The sequence below is a fragment of the Lissotriton vulgaris genome, chromosome 2_1 (assembly GCF_964263255.1).
Source record: "Lissotriton vulgaris chromosome 2_1, aLisVul1.2, whole genome shotgun sequence".
NCBI lineage: Eukaryota > Metazoa > Chordata > Amphibia > Caudata > Salamandridae > Lissotriton > Lissotriton vulgaris.
In genome coordinates, this window is record NC_141687.1 from 1615875774 (window position 1) to 1615898840 (window position 23067).

Consider the following 23067-nt stretch of genomic DNA (forward strand, 5'->3'; position numbering starts at 1 on the left):
AAAAATGAATTTCCCGGTTTTGTTCATCACCCTGGGCTTAGCAGGCGCAGGTTGGACTGGATTAGAACGAGTCAATATAGTTTGTAGATAAGGAACAGGCAACCACAACAGCTTTTCAGTACAGTATGCAAAAAGAAAGGATGTTTGACTGCCCATAGACATTTTCCTCCATCGGTGAAGGCGGAAAAGGCCTGAAACCCTGGAATACCCATCACTTGTCGCAAACCAGCAATTAACTTACAAATTGATATGAGGGCGCAGTAGCCACCTTGTATCCTGGTAATGGTCAGTACCTTCAGTGGCACATTTTGTTCTGGTGGGATTTCTGTCCCTATGATAACTGCTCGCGACAAGTTTACCCTGGATACAGTCTATCATGGCAGGTTCAACACATAACCATCTTCTGAATGTTCTGCAGCTAAAGCAGCTTAATGTTTTGTCGGGTATGAAAGCTGTTCGCACAGGAATAGAAGAATCAGTGCCACTAGCCTGTAGTTTCCACATAGCCTATTTGTAGTGCAGCTTTGTATTGGTGAACGTCACCGGTGTTTCAGCAGATAATGGAAGAAGCAAAAAACAATACCAATATCTAGATACTTTGTTAAGTTAATTGACTCGCTCTGTAAAAGGGTGATTACTCGTCATTCATCATGCATGGTGCTTATTTCCATACTTCAGTGTTGCCAGTGCACCATTGATTTCTCGTAGCTTATGTAATAAAATTCAATTATTCCTATTTCTAGATTTAGTTTAAAGTCTGCTGAAAGTGGCTTGTAAATTTGTTGCTGCATGTCTGACTGCTTTCTTATTGAAAATGTCATCACCTTTCTCAAACTAGCTTATAACCATTTGAACAGGATGTTTCAATAGGATGATATTGAGAAAAATACAGTTTCAACAATATCTAGATAATTCAACACAGAGGGATGTTATTTTAAAGAAGACCTCTATTTTCCTGTTTATAATCTCGCTATTAACTCTGTTGGGAGTTCTTGCAAAAACAAACTCCCATTTTTTAACCAACAACATTACGTGAAGATACATCCTTGTACGGTAAATTGCACATTGTAAATACTGGGTGTTGGGTAAAAGCTTCCTTCAGAAGAGGGTTTATGAGCCGCTTAGATGATTGATCTTGACAGGTTAAAAGGCCTTAATAAGTTAGAGAATTCTTCTCTGTTTTCGATACATTACAGTGCATGGAAAGAGCTCCATGGCCCAGTTTCACTACTTATGAAAAAATAATTGCATTGTTCACTGAAGTCATGTTGTGTTAATTTGATGTTTCAACTGTCCCCTTTACAGAAGCTGATCATTGATGAGAAGAAATATTATCTGTTTGGGAGAAACCCAGATATGTGTGATTTCACCACTGATCACCAGTCCTGCTCCAGAGTCCACTCTGCCCTGGTATACCACAAGCACCTTAAGAGAGTCTTTCTGATTGATCTCAACAGCAGTGAGTACTTTACCCTTTTTACTACTGTTGCGAACTTAACTGTTGGCTGATAGTGACGGTTTGGAGGAGTCTACTTTGCTACCTTTTTTGTGTGACATATGTTGAGCTTTCCTGTTTCACAGTGGTTTTGGACTTGGTTGTTGCAGACCTTTCCTAACTTGGTCTGTCTTCTATTATCTTCGGTTCCTGCTTAGTTTTTTTTTTTTTTTTTTAAACATGTTTTATTGAGAAAGTTCAACACAGTACAACAATGGGCTGTGCGCCACACATTTCACCATGAACCCGAACCACCGCCCCCATAGGGAACAGCATACGGAGATACCTGCCCATGCGGGCCAGCAAAGTAGCATTATGGCGCATGTAGAATCGTTGACCATACAAGAGTACTGTATCCATAAGTCATCCTGCCATCATTTTCAATGAAAATAAAACATACAAAATACCTAAAGAAAAGGAACCAAGAACCACCCCTTCCCCCCGGAAGACTCGATAACACAGAGCATATATCCTCCGACATCGTTGGCCGCCGCCTCACCCTTCTGATATCACCCATAGCAGTGCACCACATCCGTGGCCCAGCAAGTAACTCTCTCGCATTGCCCATCTTAATTGCCCCTAACACTTAGTTTATTTTAAACCATACACTATTCTGGATTAGTTTGATTTGAAAGTAAATAAATTAATTTTCAGGTTTTGCCCGCAGACAGCCTTGGCTGTACTCTGGCAAAAGACCTATTGTGGACAATACTAATACTTACTGTGGGCTTTTGGTCATCCCTTTTCTTATCATTGCTTTGATTTCTATTTAACTACATTTCCTTTCTTATGATTGTATGGCTGTTCTCCTTTTAAGGTCTCGCGTACAAAGTGGATGCGCGGTGCTGCAAGATACATTGTTTAATATTCAGTGAGCTTACAGCCCTCCCACATTATACCATTAGTAATTTTAGTTGTCCCTCTCATTTACAATCATTTGATTTCTTAGCAGTTGCAGGCTTCCCTTCCTTTCTTGTGTTAACTTCTTGCTGTGGCATGGGCCAAGGTCATGTGTTCTTTCTTGTCTTTGTTCTTCCTCTTCTTTTTGCAACACACGTTTTTCTTATTTTAATAAGCGGTTTCATATTACTTCTGAATGTGCAATGTGTTTTCCTTCTTTTAGAACATGCATACAACTTATTTGTTTGTTTCACCCTATCTGCCATCTCTATCAGCTCTTTAGTTACTTACACCCACAGCTGTACTATTCAAAGCCACTCCTCTTGAAGCCACACAATGCCACTGTGTACCACTCTACTGAATACCACGCTACTCTATTGCATGCCACCCCACCCTACTCTTCTCTTCTGTCACTCTACTGCACTCAGTGCCACTCCACACCAATCTACTCTGCACCTCTCCACTGTACAGCAATTGTAATCTTTGCCAATCCACTCTATGCCACTCCAGCCTGATCTGTGCCTCTCTGCTCTGCCACACACCACTTTTAGCCATGCTGCTGTAGAACTTGGCTAAAATACCTTGACCAAGCCAATTGCTCTCACAAAGGCTGGACCTATTGGCGTTGCTAATGCTTGTTTTGTTTGTTCCTCCCCTAGAGTATAGTTGTTTAGCAGTATTTGATTCAGTGAATTGTATCCTTTCACTGTGTATGTTCCATTTCAGTGCAATCTTTCTTTGCTGCCTGCAGCATATTATATATCCGTGAGCAGTGTATTGTTCAAACTATACATATTCTACAGTCTCATCCCTAGTATTGTATCGTTCTTGGGTCTCCAGTTATTTACCAACTACTTTTCTGATGTGACTTAGGATTTCTTTCCAGTAATAAGCTAGTTCTGGGCAGCTCCACCATATATGTATATTATCTCCTATTCCTCCAGTACCGCATAACTACCCCTCGGAAGTCTTAGGTAGTCTAAATCGTGTTCTCTAGCAGTTACACACAAAAGTATACATAGTCCATCTATTTTGTACACTTAGGGTTACTTTATGTATCTCTTCCAGTGGGCTTTATGGGTTTCTGTTCCCAGCGCTTTCTCCCAGGTTTTCATGTATGACCATTGTGGTTTTTTAGGTCTCGCCTAGACGAAAGCAAAAGCGAAGCTTTTGCTGTCTATGCGAGACAACTTATGTTGCCACTTTTCTGGGAATATTGTGGACATCAGACTGTTACGAGCTTTTTCTGCTGTAGTCAGGCTGTCACGAGCTTCTCCTTTGGAGATTTGACCTCGTGAGCGCGCCTTGACTGCATCTAATGGGCTGTGCTCTTCCTTTAGTCAGTTTCACTTTGACGCCTGCACTTTCAGAGTGAAATGAAACAATGTGTCTGGTAGTTGTTCCTGTGGAGTGCCTTCTGACCTCGTGAGCGCGCCTTGACTGCATCTAATGTGTGTGGCTTTTTTTTTCAACGTGGCCCGGGCGCTTGCTTCAGTCAGTTTCACTTTTAAGGTGCAGGCGTCAATGGGTCTGGTACTTGTTTTATTTCCATTTAATGCTCTTTGGAACAACAATTTTATATTACTTGTGTGTATTACCACTGGCCAGAATTTCAAAGACTTATATTCACGCAGGTGAAATAATACTATTGTGATTAGGGCCGATTTTTGGAGTCTGACCGTTCAGAGTGCAGAGTGGAGCTTCAGAGTGGAGCTTCAGAGTGGAGCTTCAGAGTGGAGCTTCAGAGTGGAGCTTCAGAGTGGAGCTTCAGAGTGGAGCTTCAGAGTGGAGCTTCAGAGTGGAGCTTCAGAGTGGAGCTTCAGAGTGGAGCTTCAGAGTGGAGCTTCAGAGTGGAGCTTCAGAGTGGAGCTTCAGAGTGCAGAGTGGAGCTTCAGAGTGGAGCTTCAGAGTGGAGCTTCAGAGTGGAGCTTCAGAGTGGAGCTTCAGAGTGGAGCTTCAGAGTGGAGAGTGGAGCTTCAGAGTGGAGAGTGGAGCTTCAGAGTGGAGCTTCAGAGTGGAGCTTCAGAGTGGAGCTTCAGAGTGGAGCTCCAGAGTGGAGCTTCAGAGTGCAGAGTGGAGCTTCAGAGTGGAGCTTCAGAGTGCAGAGTGGAGCTTCAGAGTGCAGAGTGGAGCTTCAGAGTGCAGAGTGGAGCTTCAGAGTGGAGCTTCAGAGTGCAGAGTGGAGCTTCAGAGTGCAGAGTGGAGCTTCAGAGTGCAGAGTGGAGCTTCAGAGTGCAGAGTGGAGCTTCAGAGTGCAGAGTGGAGCTTCAGAGTGCAGAGTGGAGCTTCAGAGTGGAGCTTCAGAGTGGAGCTTCAGAGTGGAGCTTCAGAGTGGAGCTTCAGAGTGGAGCTCCAGAGTGCAGAGTGGAGCTCCAGAGTGGAGCTTCAGAGTGCAGAGTGGAGCTTCAGAGTGGAGCTTCAGAGTGCAGAGTGGAGCTTCAGAGTGCAGAGTGGAGCTTCAGAGTGCAGAGTGGAGCTTCAGAGTGGAGCTTCAGAGTGCAGAGTGGAGCTTCAGAGTGCAGAGTGGAGCTTCAGAGTGCAGAGTGGAGCTTCAGAGTGGAGCTTCAGAGTGGAGCTTCAGAGTGGAGCTTCAGAGTGGAGCTTCAGAGTGGAGCTTCAGAGTGGAGCTTCAGAGTGGAGCTTCAGAGTGGAGAGTGGAGCTTCAGAGTGGAGCTTCAGAGTGGAGAGTGGAGCTTCAGAGTGGAGCTTCAGAGTGGAGAGTGGAGCTTCAGAGTGGAGAGTGGAGCTTCAGAGTGGAGCTTCAGAGTGGAGAGTGGAGCTTCAGAGTGGAGAGTGGAGCTTCAGAGTGGAGCTTCAGAGTGGAGAGTGGAGCTTCAGAGTGGAGAGTGGAGCTTCAGAGTGGAGCTTCAGAGTGGAGAGTGGAGCTTCAGAGTGGAGAGTGGAGCTTCAGAGTGGAGCTTCAGAGTGGAGAGTGGAGCTTCAGAGTGGAGAGTGGAGCTTCAGAGTGGAGAGTGGAGCTTCAGAGTGGAGCTTCAGAGTGGAGAGTGGAGCTTCAGAGTGGAGAGTGGAGCTTCAGAGTGGAGAGTGGAGCTTCAGAGTGGAGCTTCAGAGTGGAGAGTGGAGCTTCAGAGTGGAGAGTGGAGCTTCAGAGTGGAGAGTGGAGCTTCAGAGTGGAGCTTCAGAGTGGAGCTTCAGAGTGGAGCTTCAGAGTGGAGCTTCAGAGTGGAGCTTCAGAGTGGAGCTTCAGAGTGGAGCTTCAGAGTGGAGCTTCAGAGTGGAGCTTCAGAGTGGAGCTTCAGAGTGGAGCTTCAGAGTGGAGCTTCAGAGTTCTGAGTGGAGCTTCAGAGTGCAGAGTGCAGCTTCAGAGTGGAGCTTCAGAGTGCAGAGTGCAGCTTCAGAGTGGAGCTTCAGAGTGCAGAGTGCAGCTTCAGAGTGGAGCTTCAGAGTGTCAAGAGCAATGCCAATAGCTCTAACTTTAACAAAGGCAAAACCATTGCATTGTAAATGCTTGTTATTTTACCGAATCACGTGCTCATGCTGCTGCCTGGTTTGTCTACATGCACACAGGCAGAATCACTCGGTACAAAATGGCTCCTGTTCACTCGTCAGTACGGTCTTGCGCCGCCCCACCTTCCCCCTGCCAAATACATTCATTCCAAATACTGCTTATTTTCATATCAGACTGACTTCTCACATCTGGGATAGCAGGGGCACCTTCCACAGTGATTAGTGCTTCACAAAAAATAATTCTCGGCTAGCGCTCAGAAGCCTTGAAGCTTTGATTGAATGACACTGCAGTTTGATGCCCCGCTCGTTTTTTGATGCTATGCGTTCCAGACACTGATTTTATTAAGACTCACTTGGAGCTCTAAACTGTCACTTGATCTTTCTTTGGGTCATTTCGTTTGCCCAGAAGGACTAACATATCTGTGAAACCCTCTTCTTTTATAGTTTGAGCATCGTCTTCGTTTAGCAGGATAACATTATACATTTGAAAATACAAATATCCGGGAAGAACAGAGAGCAAATCTCCGCGATGTTGGGCATTCTCCTATCATAAAGGAAGTGTGTTGGTGGGACCTGTGGCATCTAACGCATCATTTAACCCTATATGCGTGGGCACCTACCACAATAATGTATAGGATGAGTTTGTTCCGTTCCCGTTTTTAATTTGATGTAAAACTCAAATCACTGCACACTCTCTACTACACACTCTCTACTACACACTCTCTACTACAGTCACTACTCTCTACTACACATTCTGCTACACACTCTCTACTACAGTCACTACTCTCTGCTACGCACTCTACTCTCTACTACACTCTACTACACACTCTCTACTACACACTCTCTACTACAGTCACTACTCTCTGCTACGCACTCTACTCTCTACTACACACTCTACTACACACTCTCTACTACAGTCGCTACTCTCTACTACACACTGTACTACACACTCTACTACAGTCACTACTCTCTACTACACACTACTACACACTCTCTACTACAGTCACTACTCTCTACTACAAACTCACTACACACTCACTACTACAGCCACTACTCTCTTCGACACACTCTATACTAGACACTCTCTACTACACACTATCTACTACAGTCACTACTCTCTACTACACACTGTACTACACACTCTACTACAGTCACTACTCTCTACTACACACTACTACACACTCTCTACTACAGTCACTACTCTCTACTACACACTCTACTACACACTCACTACACACTCACTACTACAGCCACTACTCTCTTCGACACTCTATACTAGACACTCTCTACTACACACTATCTACTACAGTCTCTACTTACTACACTCTCTACTACACACTCTACTACACACTCTACTACACACTCTACTACACACTCTACATTACACAGTCTACATTACACACTCTACATTACACACTCTACTACACACTCTCTACTACACACTCTACTACACTCTACTACACTCTACTACACACTCTGCTACACACACGCTCTACTACACACTCTTCTACACACCCTCTACTACACACCCTCTACTACACACCCTCTACTACTCTCTACTACTCTACTACACATTCTCTACTACTCTACTACACACTCACTACTTTCTACTACACTCTACTACAGACTCTCCACTCTCTACTCCACACTCTCTACTCCACACTCTCTTCTTCAATCTCTCTACCTCAATCTCTCTAATTCAATCTCTCTACCTCAATCTCTCTACTTCAATCTCTCTACTTCAATCTCTCTACTTCACATTCTGTATTACACACTCTCTACTACACACTCACTACTCTCTACTACACACTCTCTACTACACACTCTACTACACTCCCTACTACACATTCTCCTACACATTCTCCTACACACTCTACTACACACTCTACTACACTCACCACTCTACTACACACTCACCACTCTACTACACACTCACCACTTTACTACACACTCACTAGTCTCTACTGCTGACTCTACTACACACTCACTAGTCTCTACTGCTGACTCTACTACACACTCTCTACTACACACTCTCTACTACACACTCTCTACTACACACTCTACTACACACTCACTACTCTCTACTACACACTCACTACTCTCTACTACACACTCACTACTCTCTACTACACACTCTACTACTCACTTACTACTCTCTACTCACTCTCTACTACTCACTACTACTCTCTCTACTACTCACTACTACTCTCTCTACTACTCACTCTCTACTACTCACTCTCTACTACTCACTCTCTACTGCTCATGACCATGCCATTTATTTATCTGTTTCCAAAACCAACACATAAATAAAACATTTGTCATTTACAATGCCAAAAGCGCTAACTTTTGCAAAGGCGAGACCGTTGCATTGTAAATGCTTGTTGCTTTTGTTAGCATTCTATAAATATTGGATAATACACTTTTTGCAGATTAATACGTGCAAAAAAAACAAGTTCTGTTGAGTAGCTTGTCCTTGGCACAGGTGTGAGGTAGAGTATTTGAAATGGTGAACTCTAGTGAATGGTCCAGGCAAATGTGATATATTTTTTCATATAATTAAGTTCGGAACAAAGAAGGGGTCCAGTAAGTGGCCTACAACTTGAATGTGCTTGATGCCACACTTCAAACAATTTAATTTCTTTAAATGTTCTATTAAATGGCCGCAGTTGTGTCCAATCGATATTAAAGTGATCTGGTTCTTTTGCAGATTTGGACTTGTTTCTCAGATGTTCTAGTTGGAGGGAAGCATATAGTAGGCTCATACATGTATACAAGGGAAAAGTGTCTGTCATATGTATGTATATGGTATTTTGTAGTGTGTCCCAAGCAGAAATGAAGCCGAATGCTGTACTTGTGGTAAAATTTGCGAATGTAAGTTAACATTGTCACACTGGGTTAAAATCTTAAAATATAATAATTTGCCATGTATTTTCAATCGTTTTAACATCCATCAATTTGTCAAAGTTAAAAAGATTATTCTGCATTCAGTCTTAAAACTTTGTTTTTCTTTTATGTACTTGTATTAGCACATGGCACCTTTTTAGGTCACATTCGATTGGAACCTCACAAACCCCAGCAAGTTCCCATTGATTCAACAGTCTCTTTTGGTGCATCTACGAGACTGTACACACTCCGTGAGAAACCACAGACACTACCATCTGCAATGAAGGGCGAAGAGAAAACTGGGATGGAGGATGAAGAACTCAAGAGTTTATTGGGGCTCCCAGAAGAAGAGACGGAGCTAGATGTAAGTCAAATATGGTAATTTGAGTGTCCATTAAATTATGTGAAGGTGCTACTTGTATTTGTCATGTGATGTTCCTTAGTTATGCCTGTAAGATCTCAGGACATTTATTTAGATGCTTTCAAAATATTTTTTGGGTTAGACAAGAAAGGAAAGAAAAAATGTCAATGAATGTGACAGATGGAAAATTGAAAACTGAGAAATCACATCGGAAGAAACCAAATCATGGAAAACCAATTTTAAGGATATACAAATATATTTAAAATTCAAGGAAAAGTTTTAAGGAAAATTATTTTAAGGAGAAATCCAAAATGACATTAAAAATCTGTGGAGTTCAGAACTAGTTCAGGTTTGGTTTTTCAGTTCATTGATGAGTATGGTTTAGAGGCTTTTAGTGCTCGGGAATGGGTGGTGTTCTGGCATAAGAAGGGCTTTTAGCATTTGGTATGTGTGGAGTTTAGGGGTGGTGAGGGGGTTTTGGGGGTACATGGATGGGTGTAGTTTAGGGCTAGTGAGGGCTCTTAAGATTCAGTGAATGGATAATTTAAGGAGGTTAGAGTTTTTAGGGTTCAGGATTGGTTGGAGTCTAGTGTGGTGAGGTGTTTTAAGGATTCAGGGATGGGCGGAGTTGTGAGGTTTGGGGTGTTGAGGGGTTTTATGGTTCATGGATGGATAGAGTTTGCTGTTGATGTGTATTTAGGGTTCATGGGTGGGATTTAGGGGTGTTAAGGGGTCAGGAGAGGGTGGGATTCAAGCTTAGTAAGTGTATTTAAGGTTCAGAAATGGATGGAGTTTAGAGGTAGTAAGGGGTTTTAAGGATGAGATGTGTGTGGAGTGTCGGGGTAGCTAGGGCTTTTTGGATTCAGGAATGGGTCATGTGTAAGGTTCATGGATGGGTGTAGTGTTTTACGTTTCTGAGGTGGGCAGAGTTTAGGGGGTAGAAACTGCTTTTATGTTTCAGGGAAGAGTTGAGTTTGGCATGGTGAGAGTTTTTCTGGGGACAGACTGGATGATGGTTAAGGGTTATGAGGGTTCCGGGATGGATGGTGTTTAGTGTGGTGAGGTGTCAGCTAATGGAAGGCATCCAAAGTAATTGTTTACCAGTGTGAAAGCTATAAATCTAAAATAATGTCTCCTAAAGAAAGGACTGTTATAAATACCTCAGACAAAACTGTTTCTGAAACGAAGACCTGCAACCACTGCACTTACATCTTACAAACTGAGCATGTAAAAATATACATTTCGAACCAAAAAGATTTTCTATGAAATGGTAAATGCTGTTCATTCTGAATTTCCATTAAACGGTTTAGGTGAATTGGTTTCTCAGTAATGGTATTCTTTGGAATCGTTTTTCTATTAAATCGAATACAACCAATGAGTGACCTGATGTTTATACACCACGGGGTATTCCATTTGGCTGCGTTCCATCATATTTGTCACATCATTTAGTAATGCAGTAGCTAGAGAGTAGCTGTGTTCCAGTGATGTTTCACAAGGGCAAAAGAAGCAGTGAAGAGATGAAATGCATGACTGCATCAGCTACCCTTACCCTCATGCAAAAGATCTGTTGCATTGCTATGCATCCTCCCACAGTGGACATCGGATATGTCATGTTGTTAGGAGGCTTTGGGCAGGCCTTGAATGACCCCCCAAGAGGCATCTAAAAGATTTGTTTTCGAAAGCCTGTTTTGTTGTCGGTGCACAATATTTTATGAGTGTTTCTTGTTTTATACCTGTATTTGGTGGCATATTGGCAAGATGGTGTGAGAAGCCCATGTGCTAAATAAAAAATAAAAAAAACTGAGGCAAATGGAATAACCCACTGCTGTATCACTTGCCGACCTATCAACTCATTTGTAACCGTTACTGCCATTCTATAATTCTTGCTGTGGAGTATTATTTTATTGTGAACATGACTTTTTAATAATCTTTGCGAGTATTTTGCACCATTCTCACTTTTATTCCTTAGACTAAACGGTTCCACATTCTTTATGGCACTATATTTTTCTTTAAATAAATAGTTTACTTTTATATCAATAACTTTATTTAAGAAACATGAGATCCTTTCTTGGGTTTTGAATCACATTACCCTTTGTGCAAATGCACACTTGGTAAATCTTTTGGTTGCAGACGACGGAGGCATCAAAAGCAATTCAACTTGCTCTCATATTGGCTCTTGGCAAACTCCAAAAACTGATAAAATTATATGTATTATGTGAGAACGTGCCCTCTTTCTGCATGGTCGCCCCCACTTTTTGCTGAATTACTTTAGCAGGAGCCCAGAGCACACTCAGTTAATCAGGAACCCAGGGCCTATGTTCTTTCCCTAAAACTGCATTGAAGACTAAACCCAATTGACATCTCTGGCCATAGGTCAGCCCCTGGTAAATGGCACCACAGGTACCCAGGGCACTGTGACCAGAGAAGGCCTCTAAGGGCTGCAACACTTACTGTGCCACCCTTATTGGTCCGGTACTATCATACTCACACACTGCCTTTGCAGGCTGCATGTTTTTTCATGCAGAACAAAGTGAAGAGTCAACATGTTACACATCCCTGGTAGCACTAAGGGACCGATGCATAACACGGCTGGAGGTATTAGCAAAAATCGTATTCTTCTATATAAATACGCCACAGAGACTACCACCTATCTACATATATCCCTTGATGCCTGCATTCTATATTAATCGAACAAGTCAATATCCTCCTTGCGCCTAATGATAGACGGCCATTCCACCTAGCCAAACCGACTTCCCGGACAACAGTGGGCTACTTTAGCCATAAGAGCTGTTAGGAAGCATTGATCGTCTTCCTCTTACCACACGGAAGACTGTGTTCATGTAGGTTCGTGAACGTTCTTTATGAAATCTCTGAGGACCGAGTCCTACTTGCTCCTCCCCTTTCCCATTGGTTTCATATTGTTCATCTCTCTTGACAACGTATGAAATTACGGTGATTACTAGGACGTAGTCCTGAAGAAGGCAATGCCGAAACATGCATAGCTACTCAACACACCGCAAGTTTCTGCACATCATGATACTGTGGTCTTAAATGTTAATTGACCCTGTCAAGAATTCCAAATAATAGAAAAGATCGAAACAAAGATATTGTTAAATTATGATATGCACTGCCTTAATCCGTATCAATATATGTATGCAATCGCTGAAAGAGTATTAGAATGACTTTGTTTTAAAAGATATTTGTATTTATATATATATATATATATATATCTCTGTAATCATATGTATCCCTAATAAAATAAAGTTTATATATTTTATGGTTTAAAACAAAAAATATATCCATAATAACAGGGATGTGGAATTCCTATAGCCCGATGCCCAGGACATATTGTTTGGGGTCAACTGCAACCAGTTTTAATGTTTTTTTTGTCCTTGAGACAAGTAGGCCCAACCTCCGGCAGCACAAACGCGTTGATTGCCAGTTTACAGTACCACATTATGGATCAGGGAAGGGCACTGTCTGCAGTTAAGGTAAAATTTTTGTCCATGTTAATGCTGTTCAAACTTGTATTTTTGGTTCATTAATTGAAAGCCTTTATTATCAGGGTGAGCACTTGAAGTAAATCTTGTAAGCTCTGACTGCACTTCTGACAGTGGTTCCAGTATAAAAATGTGTACACACGTTTTTAAAGTTTAGCAATATGAGGCTATGTATAATGCTCCAAGAATGCTCTGATTTTATACAAATATTTGCAGAAGCTTGAAAGCAAGATTGATGATTCTTTGCTTTCAAAATAAAATGTTCATAAAATGAAAGCAGGAAAAAACATTTAGCTAAACTACTAAAAGGCGCGGTTTATTATATGAGTGGTGTTCAGTCGAGAACACTGCATTTTTAGAACTGTTTAAATTTGTTTTATTGTTTTTTAAAACTGTTGGGGGGGTAATTCTGTGGCTCGCACTTTCGCACTTTATTCTTCAGACTCCCGGGAAGCTGTGTTATAGCCCCAGGGGGCGCCATTGCACGCTAAAAGTTTTGGGGAAATTAACATTCCAGTACTCTGGGCACTGACTCACACGCAGACGTCGGTGCGCAGCCCAACTTTATAAGCGGCTGAAGACGCGGCCTCGCCGAAGGATCGCATAAGGCAAGCCCGTCTGCCCCCGACCGGTCTCAGGTGCCCGGACCCCTGCTGGTAGACGAGGGAAATGGTCTTTTATACCACAGATCAACTCCATCAGCACAGAGGGGCAATGGGGAATAACTGTGCCCACTCTATCTGGCCCGACTGTAAGGTAACTCAATGCCCCCACTGCTCCTTTAACCTTCTGCCCACCATCAAGGAGGACACAACCCTGCCCGCTCCGAGTGTTTTCAACATGCTCCTACTTAATTGTCGCTCGCTGCCTAAGCACACCACAGAAATCCGGTTATTGTTGGCGGAGGAGCGCCCAGATGTTCTGTTTTTGACAAACCTGGTTATCGAGCGAGGCCGACCCGGCCTTCGTCCAAGCCCCCCCAATTCAAAGAAGTGGTAGAGAGCATATCAGAGGAGGTGGCATAGCAATTGTTTATAAAACTGGATGACAGCGATTTGTGTACCCGGCTGCGAGAGTTTTTCTATTGGTTTCTCCCATACCTGCACTTTCTCTTGGATTCTGATATACTGTCCCCCTGGGTCCTTGGGACAATTCTGCAAGGATTTACCCGAGATTACTGCCAGGTTAGCCAGCCCCCTATCCAATTTCTCCCTACTAGGAGATTTTAACATGCATCTTGATGAGGCTTATTTACCCTCCACGTGGAAGCTAACTGACAGTATGGGAGCCCTTCAATTCAATCAAAAAGTGAGAGGCCAGACTCATTCCAAAGGCCATCTGCTGGATCCCATTTTCTCTAACATGAACGACTTGCAGGTGGGAAGCCCTATTCCCCTGCCCTGGACAGATCATGGTCTCATTTCTTTCTCCTGGGCTCATCAATCCATCAGCAGACCAGTAGTAAAATCCACTTCTAAATTGATTCGCTAATGGTCCACACACCCAACAGAGCATTGGGCAGCAAAACTTCATGATATCAGACCGACCCCTGATTCTAACCCTTTTATAGCAAATGATAATTTTGACAAATGGCTTGGATCTTCCCTAGATATGGTGCTCCCAAAAAAGCAGATCAGTGATAGGAGAGTAGCAAATAGAACAGCCTGGTACTTCCCCCAAGCTTTGCACACTTAAGCAAGCATGTAAATGGTCTGAAAGAAAACAGAGGAAAGATTTCTCTGCAGCTAAAAAAATGATCGATAGGGAAGATATAAAAATATATAAGGAAGAAATTAAACGTGCCCAGGCCCTTCATTATGAAGGTCAAATCCTTTCAGCCGCTAACTCCTTTCCCGAAACATTTCGTATACTGAAATCTCTTCTTAAACCCTCACCCCTTCCCACTTTCGTTGATGACACACTATTTCGTTGTAATGAACTTGTAACCTTTTTTTCCAATAACATTCAAGATCTTTACTCCTCCTTTCCCCAGGCCTATGCACAACCAAATGCTCCATTAATCAGGACTGGAGGTTACACTAGCAATTGCTTTTTAACTGAAATTCCTCCTCTAGATCAGCCTGGTTTGCAAGGTATTCTTCGTCAGTTGAAATCAGGTTCCCCCAAGGATATAGTGGCACCCCCATTCTAAAGCAAGTTTCTGATACTGTAGCCCCTGTCATTTTGAACACGATTAATAGTACATTCTCTGCGGGTCTGGTCCCTCGTTTGTGGAAACGAGCGATGATAAAAGCTCTTCTAAAAAAAAAAAACAGATCTAGGCCCGGAGGCACTAGGAAACTACCGCCCCATATCATTATTGCTGGGAATTAGCAAAATGGCTGAAAAGCATGTGAACCTCACACTCTCTGCGTTTCTCTAAAGCAATAACCATCTTCATTCTTCCCAAACTGGTTTCAGGCACCAACAGGGTACAGAGACTGCCCTTTTGACAGTGGTTGAGGAAACCAGGAATATTTTAGATATAGGAGACTGTGGTGCTATTGTGCTCTTGGATCTTAGCGCAGCCTTCGATACGGTTAACCACCAGCTGCTTATTCAGAGATAGGAGTGACTGGTATGGCCCTCAAGTGGCTTCACTCCTTTTTGGAGGACCGGTCATTTCAGATGTTCCAAGATGAGTTTATCTCTGAACCCAAGCCACTTAGATGTAGGGTCCCCCAGGGATCTTCCCTGAGCCCCACTCTTTTTAATGTTTACATGAGTCCTCTGGCCAGTGTTGTGAAACCATTCAGATTACATATATGCCGATGACACACAGCTGAAAAAGTTTCAGCATGGATGAAAGGTTCATATTTGAAACTCCATGGGTCCAAAACAGAATTGATGATTCTAGGTAAACTTCCTTAGCCTAATGTACGTTTAAAATTAGCCCAGCTGCTTTGGCCCCACCCCCTCCCCCAAGGAACAGATTAAAAGCCTGGGGGCTTGGCTTGATCGGAATTTGGACTTTAGGGAGCAAGCACGGAAGGTTACAGGTAGCTGTTACGGGCTGTTGAGGATGTTACGGAAAATTCTCTCCTGCTCCCCTTCCCTGCTAGGAGAATGGTGGTCCAGGCGCTCATACTTCCTAGGCTTGATTATGCTAATGCCCTGTATTTAAGAGCACCATGCACTACTTTCAGGAAACTTCAGTTTGTACAGAACTGCGCAGCGCGTCTGCTCTGAACATCCCCAATCGACAGTCCGCAAATACTGCTGTGGCCACACTACACTGGCTGCCAATTCAGCAGAGAGTGCAGTTAGTTCAAGGTGTTATGTATTTCACATAAGGCAATGCTAGGCAATGGCCAGCATATTATTCAGTCGATTATTTCCTCCTACCACCCGAAAAGGACTCTGTGGTCAGGCAATAAACAGTTGGCGACTGTTCCTAAGATCAGGAAAGCGCGTACCGGTGGTCATCTCTTTTCTTATAATGCAGCAAGGTTGTGGAGTCTTCTCCCCCTTGACATTCGTTGTCAGACCAACCATCTGGCCTTCCGGAAATGTATAAAAACGTTTCTATTTCTATACAGTCTGCACCTAGTTTGAGCGGCTGCCTTTAGTGCTGGGATGTCTCCGGGTAACCACGCGCTCTACAAATGTTTTTTTACTTGCAGTAACATTTCAGGGGCCATTTCTTTCATAGTGAAACATCAGTGTAACCTGTTTAAATAAGATTAAGGGACGGGACTCAAAAATAAACAAGCACTGGCAAAGCCAGTAGGTCTGAAATTGTTAGTCCGCTTTTTAGTTTTGTCAATGTGTGACTTGTTTTGGCATGATTTTCGTAAAACCTTATTGGTGTGGGAGGTGCTGGGCTCTCACCATTATCAAAAACATTGGCAAGAGCAAAACATTTTTTTTGGTCTCAAAAAGCCAACACTGCCACGGTAGTTACTGGAACTGAAAAAGACTAGTTTGTATAATGCTGTGAGAGCGAGACGATTTTAATAAATGCAAACGGTCATGGCCAACGCCAGACCAAATTAGGGGCCCAATTATTAAAAAGAGTCCCAAAAGTGCACCCATGATATATGTCCTTGTATTAAGTTCAGCTATACGGCTTTCGGGAATTCCCAAGAATTTACAGAAGTAGGACAAGAAATGCTGCTCCTAGAAAATATTTGTGAACTGCGTTTTAGCATTAGCAAATATGCATGTGTAGATTTGCTCATGCGAAAGTCTGAGTGTATGCAAGTTCACTTTCCCTCCAACCACTTTTTCCAAACTCTGGAAGAAGGTTTACGTCTGCCGTTGTCCGGAGTAAATTTCTTACATTTCTCAGCATGGGAAAAGATTAGAGAAGAGTTGTTGAAAACCCTTAAAACATGCAAGTTAGTAGGTTTGCACAGACTCAAAAGAGCATTCTAACCCTGGAACTATTGCCTACCACTCCCTTCAGCCCCAGTATGTAGATCTGAGGAAATGTGGCAACATAAGTGGATTGCAAGTATTCAAACACTATTATGGTATGATCCCTGGCATAATCAGAGAGGCTCTAGCAGAGCTCTTTTTTATATTTTTTTTAAACATATTTTATTAATTTTTCAACTTCAGCATCATACATTGGAGAGAATCAAATAAACATTTGGTATTCGTCAGGCTGATAATTTACGTTCCACTTAGTCACCTTAGCCACTGCAGTCGGTATGGGTTGTGCATTCATAGTCTCTAGTAGGCTACTGAGCTTTGTTACGCTTGTACGTGGATACCTGTGAAGGTAGGATAGAGCTTTACAACAACAAACAACCCACCCGCCTCCCCCCTAACTTAGCTGACCATGACCCATCCCTGTGGTTAAGTGTTACTGTTGCTGCTGAGCCTACCCTCTCATGGGCTGTGCGTGTGAGTGTTATCTGAATTTAGTGTAGATTTCGTACCGCAACATGCATGCTTGGTTTTCGTTCGCCATGGGGGGAGGGGGGACTGGGCGGGCGAGAATAGAGTGGGGGGGAGACCTAGGAAGGGAAGGGGGTGGCAAAGCACCTATTGGACTTGCACTACCGGAACTGGCGTCAGGGCTTGCAGCTTGAATGCTTCCAGTATTAATTAATTAATTAATTAATTAATTGTGTGCTTATATAGCGCTGGAATCACTCCCGAAGGGGTACCTCCGCGCTTTGACCGCTGCGAAACCCTTCCTGGCTTCCCTGAGAGATGGTCCCTTAATGGGTATCTCCAGGGTGAGACCAGGCATCCCCGGCGGTCTGGTGGGGCCGTTAGTGAAGATGAGGCAAGCTAGTGCCCAGAGTTGCCGAGTGTGATCGCTGATCAGAGTGGGCACCGAGGCGAGAGAATTATCGAGTCCGCTGACCCTGGTCCAGAAACCTGCCGCGTCGGGAATCGAACCCTGGTCCCGGGCCGTCCTCTGCTCTCGGGTCTGCCGCCTCTAACCAGTGAGCCACACTACTTCACTATGGTTCCCACTCCCACAGTATGGTTCCCACTCCAAGGACATTGACTTTTTGCGCAGCTCGCGGGCTTCCTCTTGTGTAATTGACGCACTTTCTGTGCTGCCCCATCTCACTATCTTCCCATGCCAGCCGTGGAGCGGCGGGGGTTTAGCTGATTTCCAACACATGGTGATGGCGCGTTTAGCTAGAAGCAGGGCTAGATCTGTGAGCGAAGCTGTACTTTCTGTGCTTTGGGGCATCGGGTGAGCCCCAAAAAGCAGTTGGCAGCCGTGCACAGCACAGGGGCCTCCATCGCCGCAGCGGTGACTGACACAGCCTCTGCCCAGAACTCTGCAAGCGTCGGGCTCTGCCATAGCATGTGCATCAGGTCTGCCTCTTCTGCCTTGCATCTGGGGCATTAGTGTTGTGTATTTGGGAATATAAGCTTCAGTTGGTGTGTGGTGTTGGGTATGCCCTGTGTAGGATCATGTGTTGACTAAATTTTAATTTGGCGTTTCGTGGGATTTTCTTGGGGTATTCTAACATCGAGTCCCATTCTTTATCTGTCAGTTCTTTGTCCAAGTCCCTGGACCATCTAGTACATACGTCTGTGAGGGTGGTGCCCGCATGTGCTCTGATGCTTTTATATAGCCATTTAGTGAGATGTCGGCCATTGCCCATGAGATATGTCGTATGGACCAGTGCGTGTTAGGCGGGTGCTTCCCTGTGCGGAGCCCAATGTTTCTTCACATAGTTTATAATCGCAGCATGCTTGATGTATAACTGGTCTGTAACCCCATTGTGCCTAGCTAAGTTACCGTGGTGCATAAGGGTGCCCGCATCAAACAGTGCTCCCACCATGGTTGCCTCACCCGTAACTCAAGCCTGTATCCGCCTTTTAGTAATGACGGTAGGGGTGGGTAGTCCCACTAGCGGCGTGTTATCAAGAGTATGGGGAGCAATTGCAGGTGTAGTGTAGAGATTGTTTCCAGTATGGGAGTGCAGTACACAAAAGTGTTGGGCTGTAAGGGGCATCCTGGAGCGTGGGAGCAGGAGTGTGTGCTATTCCCCTCGATCGAGTTCTGGGGCTGTGTTGCTTATTTCATGCAAGTTACGCCCTGCAAGCCAGAATGATAGCCACTGCAGTTGGCCCGCGTAACAATAGGCACGGAAATCTGGGACGCCCAGTCAGCCCTTGTCCGTGCTCTTATATAATGAGATTGCTGCCATAATTTTTGCTGCACTACATGGCACCAAAGGGACAAGTGGATTTTGTTACATGTCATGTAGATTTATTAAGCGAGCTGCCCCATGGATAAGTAGATATTTTATTAAATTCCACAACTCTGAATGAATATTTTTTTTAATTCATCATAAATAATGTGATCATCATTGCATTTGCCTTGGAACTGTCTTGCCTGCACAAGTTGTTAATCACCTAGCCCAGGTGAGTCTTTTCATGTTACACATCCCTGTGTGCCATGCCTACAACCCACTGCCCTGGCATAGGTCAGTCACCCTTCTGGCTGCGTGCACTATACCAGTGGTGAGGGTACATGTGCATGAGCCCTAACTGTCTAAGTCCATTCTTAGACATTTTAAGTGCAGTGCTGCCATTAAGAGTATATGGTGATAGGAGTTTTTCATTATGAACTCCACAACACCATAATGGCTACACTGAAGACTGCCAAGTTTGGTATCAAACTTCTCAGCACATTAAATCCACATTGATGCCAGTGTGGGATTTAATGAAAAATGCACACAGAGGGCCATGGGGTTTTCATGGGGCATCTTAGAGATGCTCCAGGAAAACGAACCTACCACTATTGTTCAGGCTGAGTGGCTTCTTTCAGCTGCCACCACCAGACATGTTTCTGGACCCCTGGGTTGAGAGCCTGCTGCTCTCTGGGGCCTGAAACGATGTACAACCTGGGACGAGGTGTCAAGCCTCCTCCCCCAGGATGGGCACGGTTCACGAAGGGGAAGCTTCAAAGGCTTGTCGCCTTTTTGAGATTCCCCAGGCCACTTGCTGCTCTCAGCAACTGCTCCCCAAAGGTTCTGATCCCCACTTTGGGCGGGAGAACCGGTGGGAAAAACAAGTGAGGAAGAGAGTTGTTTCCACCTCTGCCAACTCTACCCCTTTGGTGGGGGAGGCGAGGTAAAGCACAACTCCTAGTCCACGCCATCTTGTAGATGGGGGGGGGGGCTCAGCAAACCAGGGACAGGCTCATGTCCCCCTCCCACTGGAGGGTAGCATAATAGGGGGGAGTACCCACCCCAGGGAAGGGACCTATTGGCCCCTGCCTTTTACCTACCTGTAACACCCCTAAATCTAGTATTTAGGAGCACCCCTGAGCCTTGCTTCCTCAGACAAGAAGAAAAAACAAGAAGAAGAAATAGAAGGACCGAAGAACTGTGCAGCAGCTAACAAGAGGAAGACGCCCACTGACTTGGCCCCAGCCCTACCGGCCTGTCTTCCCCCACGAACCTGCGAAATCCCGGTGTGTCCTGCAGCCAGCAACCCCGAAAACCGCGGAGGACCTGCCTTCCTTCAAGACTTTGTCTCCCGTGAACACTGGATTTGTTCATCTGCATTCTCTGGCCTTGGCTGGAAAACCGCAAATCTGCACCACTCCGCACACGCCGTCCACGGCCCGAGCTCGAGTGGGTAAACACCACGAGGAGGTCACCCCGGAGATCCTGACCCTAGATCCAGCGAACCCTGACCTGCCTCAAGCCTCCAGCAGATGCCTGCAGTCTAAAGCCAGAAGATTCCTTCCCCCCCCCCCCCCCCTCCTAACCGCGACCAGGAGCGGTTAAGAAGAACCGACCACAAAAGGCACCCTTGCACCCGATGCCCCACGGCCCTGTGTGCCCAACCCCTAACTTCCTGACTTAACCTCTCGAAGTGGTTTTTGCACCCAGAAGACCTTCATTCCCAAGCCTGCAGTGTCTTTGTAAACCGGAGGTCCTCCATTGAAAACAGGGCGTCCGACGTCGAAACTGCACCCGGCTGCCCTAGTGCCGCTGAGGGTGCTCCTTTGGTGCACATTTGTTTCCCATTTGCCCTGAGCTAAAGTCCAGGAACTTTGCTCCCACAGCCAAGTGGCCTGCTTGCCAGCAGCCACCACCCTAAGGTCCCCTATCCCCCATTGGATAACATTGGGCCTCAGCACCCGGATGCCCTAGTGCAGCTTAGGGTGTAACTAGAAAGCTTCATTAACCTTGGGGGACCCCTGAGTCTACCCCCAGAACCTCAACTCCCACTACCAAATACTTACCTCAAAACCGATAACACTATTTTTCTCCAAAGGATAACATTGACTGTTTTTCTGTGAAGAGTTTCTAAGTGTGGAGTTTAAGAAACTAAAGAAATTCTTTAAAATTGCATAATCTAACGAAAACGATTTTACTTACCTGTTTTCAGGCAATGTCCCAGAGTAGTATCTAGGTATACTACTCTGTGTAAGCCTAGTAATCTCAAAAGTTACTTACCTGCTATTTTACTAAAATGCCTATTGAAGTATATGTACTGCATTTATTAAGTATTGCATTTCTCTGCTTCCATACTGTAAATCAAACCAAAGTGCATTTACAATTATCATTCAAACTGTTTTTCAATTGCATTACTACTGTAAAGTACTAATTGCTTACCTGTTCCAGGCTTGCTTGGTTCTAAGAAATAAAATAACTAAAAGAATATTTTTATTCAAAAACATTTGGTCTGAAGTTCAGTCTTTGAGTGTGTGAATTAGTTTGCTGACTGAGTGTGTACAACGAAGGCTCAACACTACCACAAATAGAGAGCAAGGTTCTATCTAACGTTACCTCTGCCTACCTTTTGAGGTTCCACTGGACTGTGTGCACACTATACCTCACTTTGGTATAGTATATACATAGCCAGCTACCTACATATTATTAGTCAGCTACAAGTGCTGCTCAGAGTGCTGGATTTGTCAAAATTGGGTTGCACGAGTCGTGTTCGGTATGCTCGCTTACCCCAGCCATGAGAGGAGGCATCCTTGATTCTGCATGCACCTGTGGAGTTTTGAATAAGCCTTGCTAAAATGACCAGAATGCAAATGTTATGACTACTGCTTTAGGCTGCTGACATTTAAGTGCCTTGCCAGGAAATGGATTTAATATCTTTGCTGATCTGTTGATGTATTAAGTCATGAAAAAGTGTATCTGGGACTCCCTTATAACCTATACGAACGTCATTGTAGCCTAGAGTGCCCTATAAACAAAATGGTTATTTAGCCTGAGACCTACAGTGTTGAATGTAGGCAAAAGGAAAATGTTACCCTTAAAATATTGTAAAAGCTCTTCCGTGTACATATTTGTCATTTTGTTTAATTTTGTTCTGTCTCCGTGTCCAGACGCAGAGACAGAACAAAATGAAACAAGCATTTGTAATGCAATAGGTCTCGCATTTGCGAGATTTTGAGCTATTGACATTGTAAATGACAATGGCTTTTATTATTGCAGCTTTTTTTAAACACATAAATAACTAGCATTTACAATGCAACGGTCTCACCTTTGCAAAAGTTAGAGCTATTGGCATTGTAAATGACAAAGTATTTATTTGTGTTGGATTTGAAAACAGATAAATAAATGGCATTGTCATTTACAATGCCAATAGCTTAATCTCTTGCAAATGCAAGACCTATTGCATTTGCACACACACAGCCACACACACACAACCACACACACGCACAAAGCCACACACACAGAGCCACACACAGAGCCACACACCACCAGTCTGTCAAGGTTTCTACTGACCTATAAATAAGTCCACCTAAAAGATTCAAGCCATGCCATCTCAGAACTGCACCCCTCATTACACCTTTCCCGACCCCTTAGTGTCAGCTGCTCTGCAGGAGAAGGGTCCATAAATGATGCTATTGTATTTTGCCATATCAACATCTCAAGGATTAAAGACAGACCTAAGGATGAAAGACTAAGTTGGCCCTGCTGGGCCTTGAGGCTACAGATAGAGCTCTGAAGTACGTCTCTTAATCCAGATAGCTGCCTTGTCTCAGAACCCTTTCTTCAAACCCT

General features: G+C 44.1%; 1 protein-coding gene across 1 annotated transcript in view; it reads left to right on the forward strand.

Annotated features, from left to right (window-relative positions):
- Positions 1 to 23067, forward strand: part of PPP1R8 (protein phosphatase 1 regulatory subunit 8) — a 132160-nt gene that overhangs the window by 51973 nt on the left and 57120 nt on the right. The window contains exons 3-4 of the mRNA XM_086957487.1: positions 1306 to 1459; positions 8890 to 9110. Coding sequence (XP_086813613.1) covers positions 1306 to 1459; positions 8890 to 9110 — 375 coding nt within the window. The remainder of the gene's footprint in view (positions 1 to 1305; positions 1460 to 8889; positions 9111 to 23067) is intronic.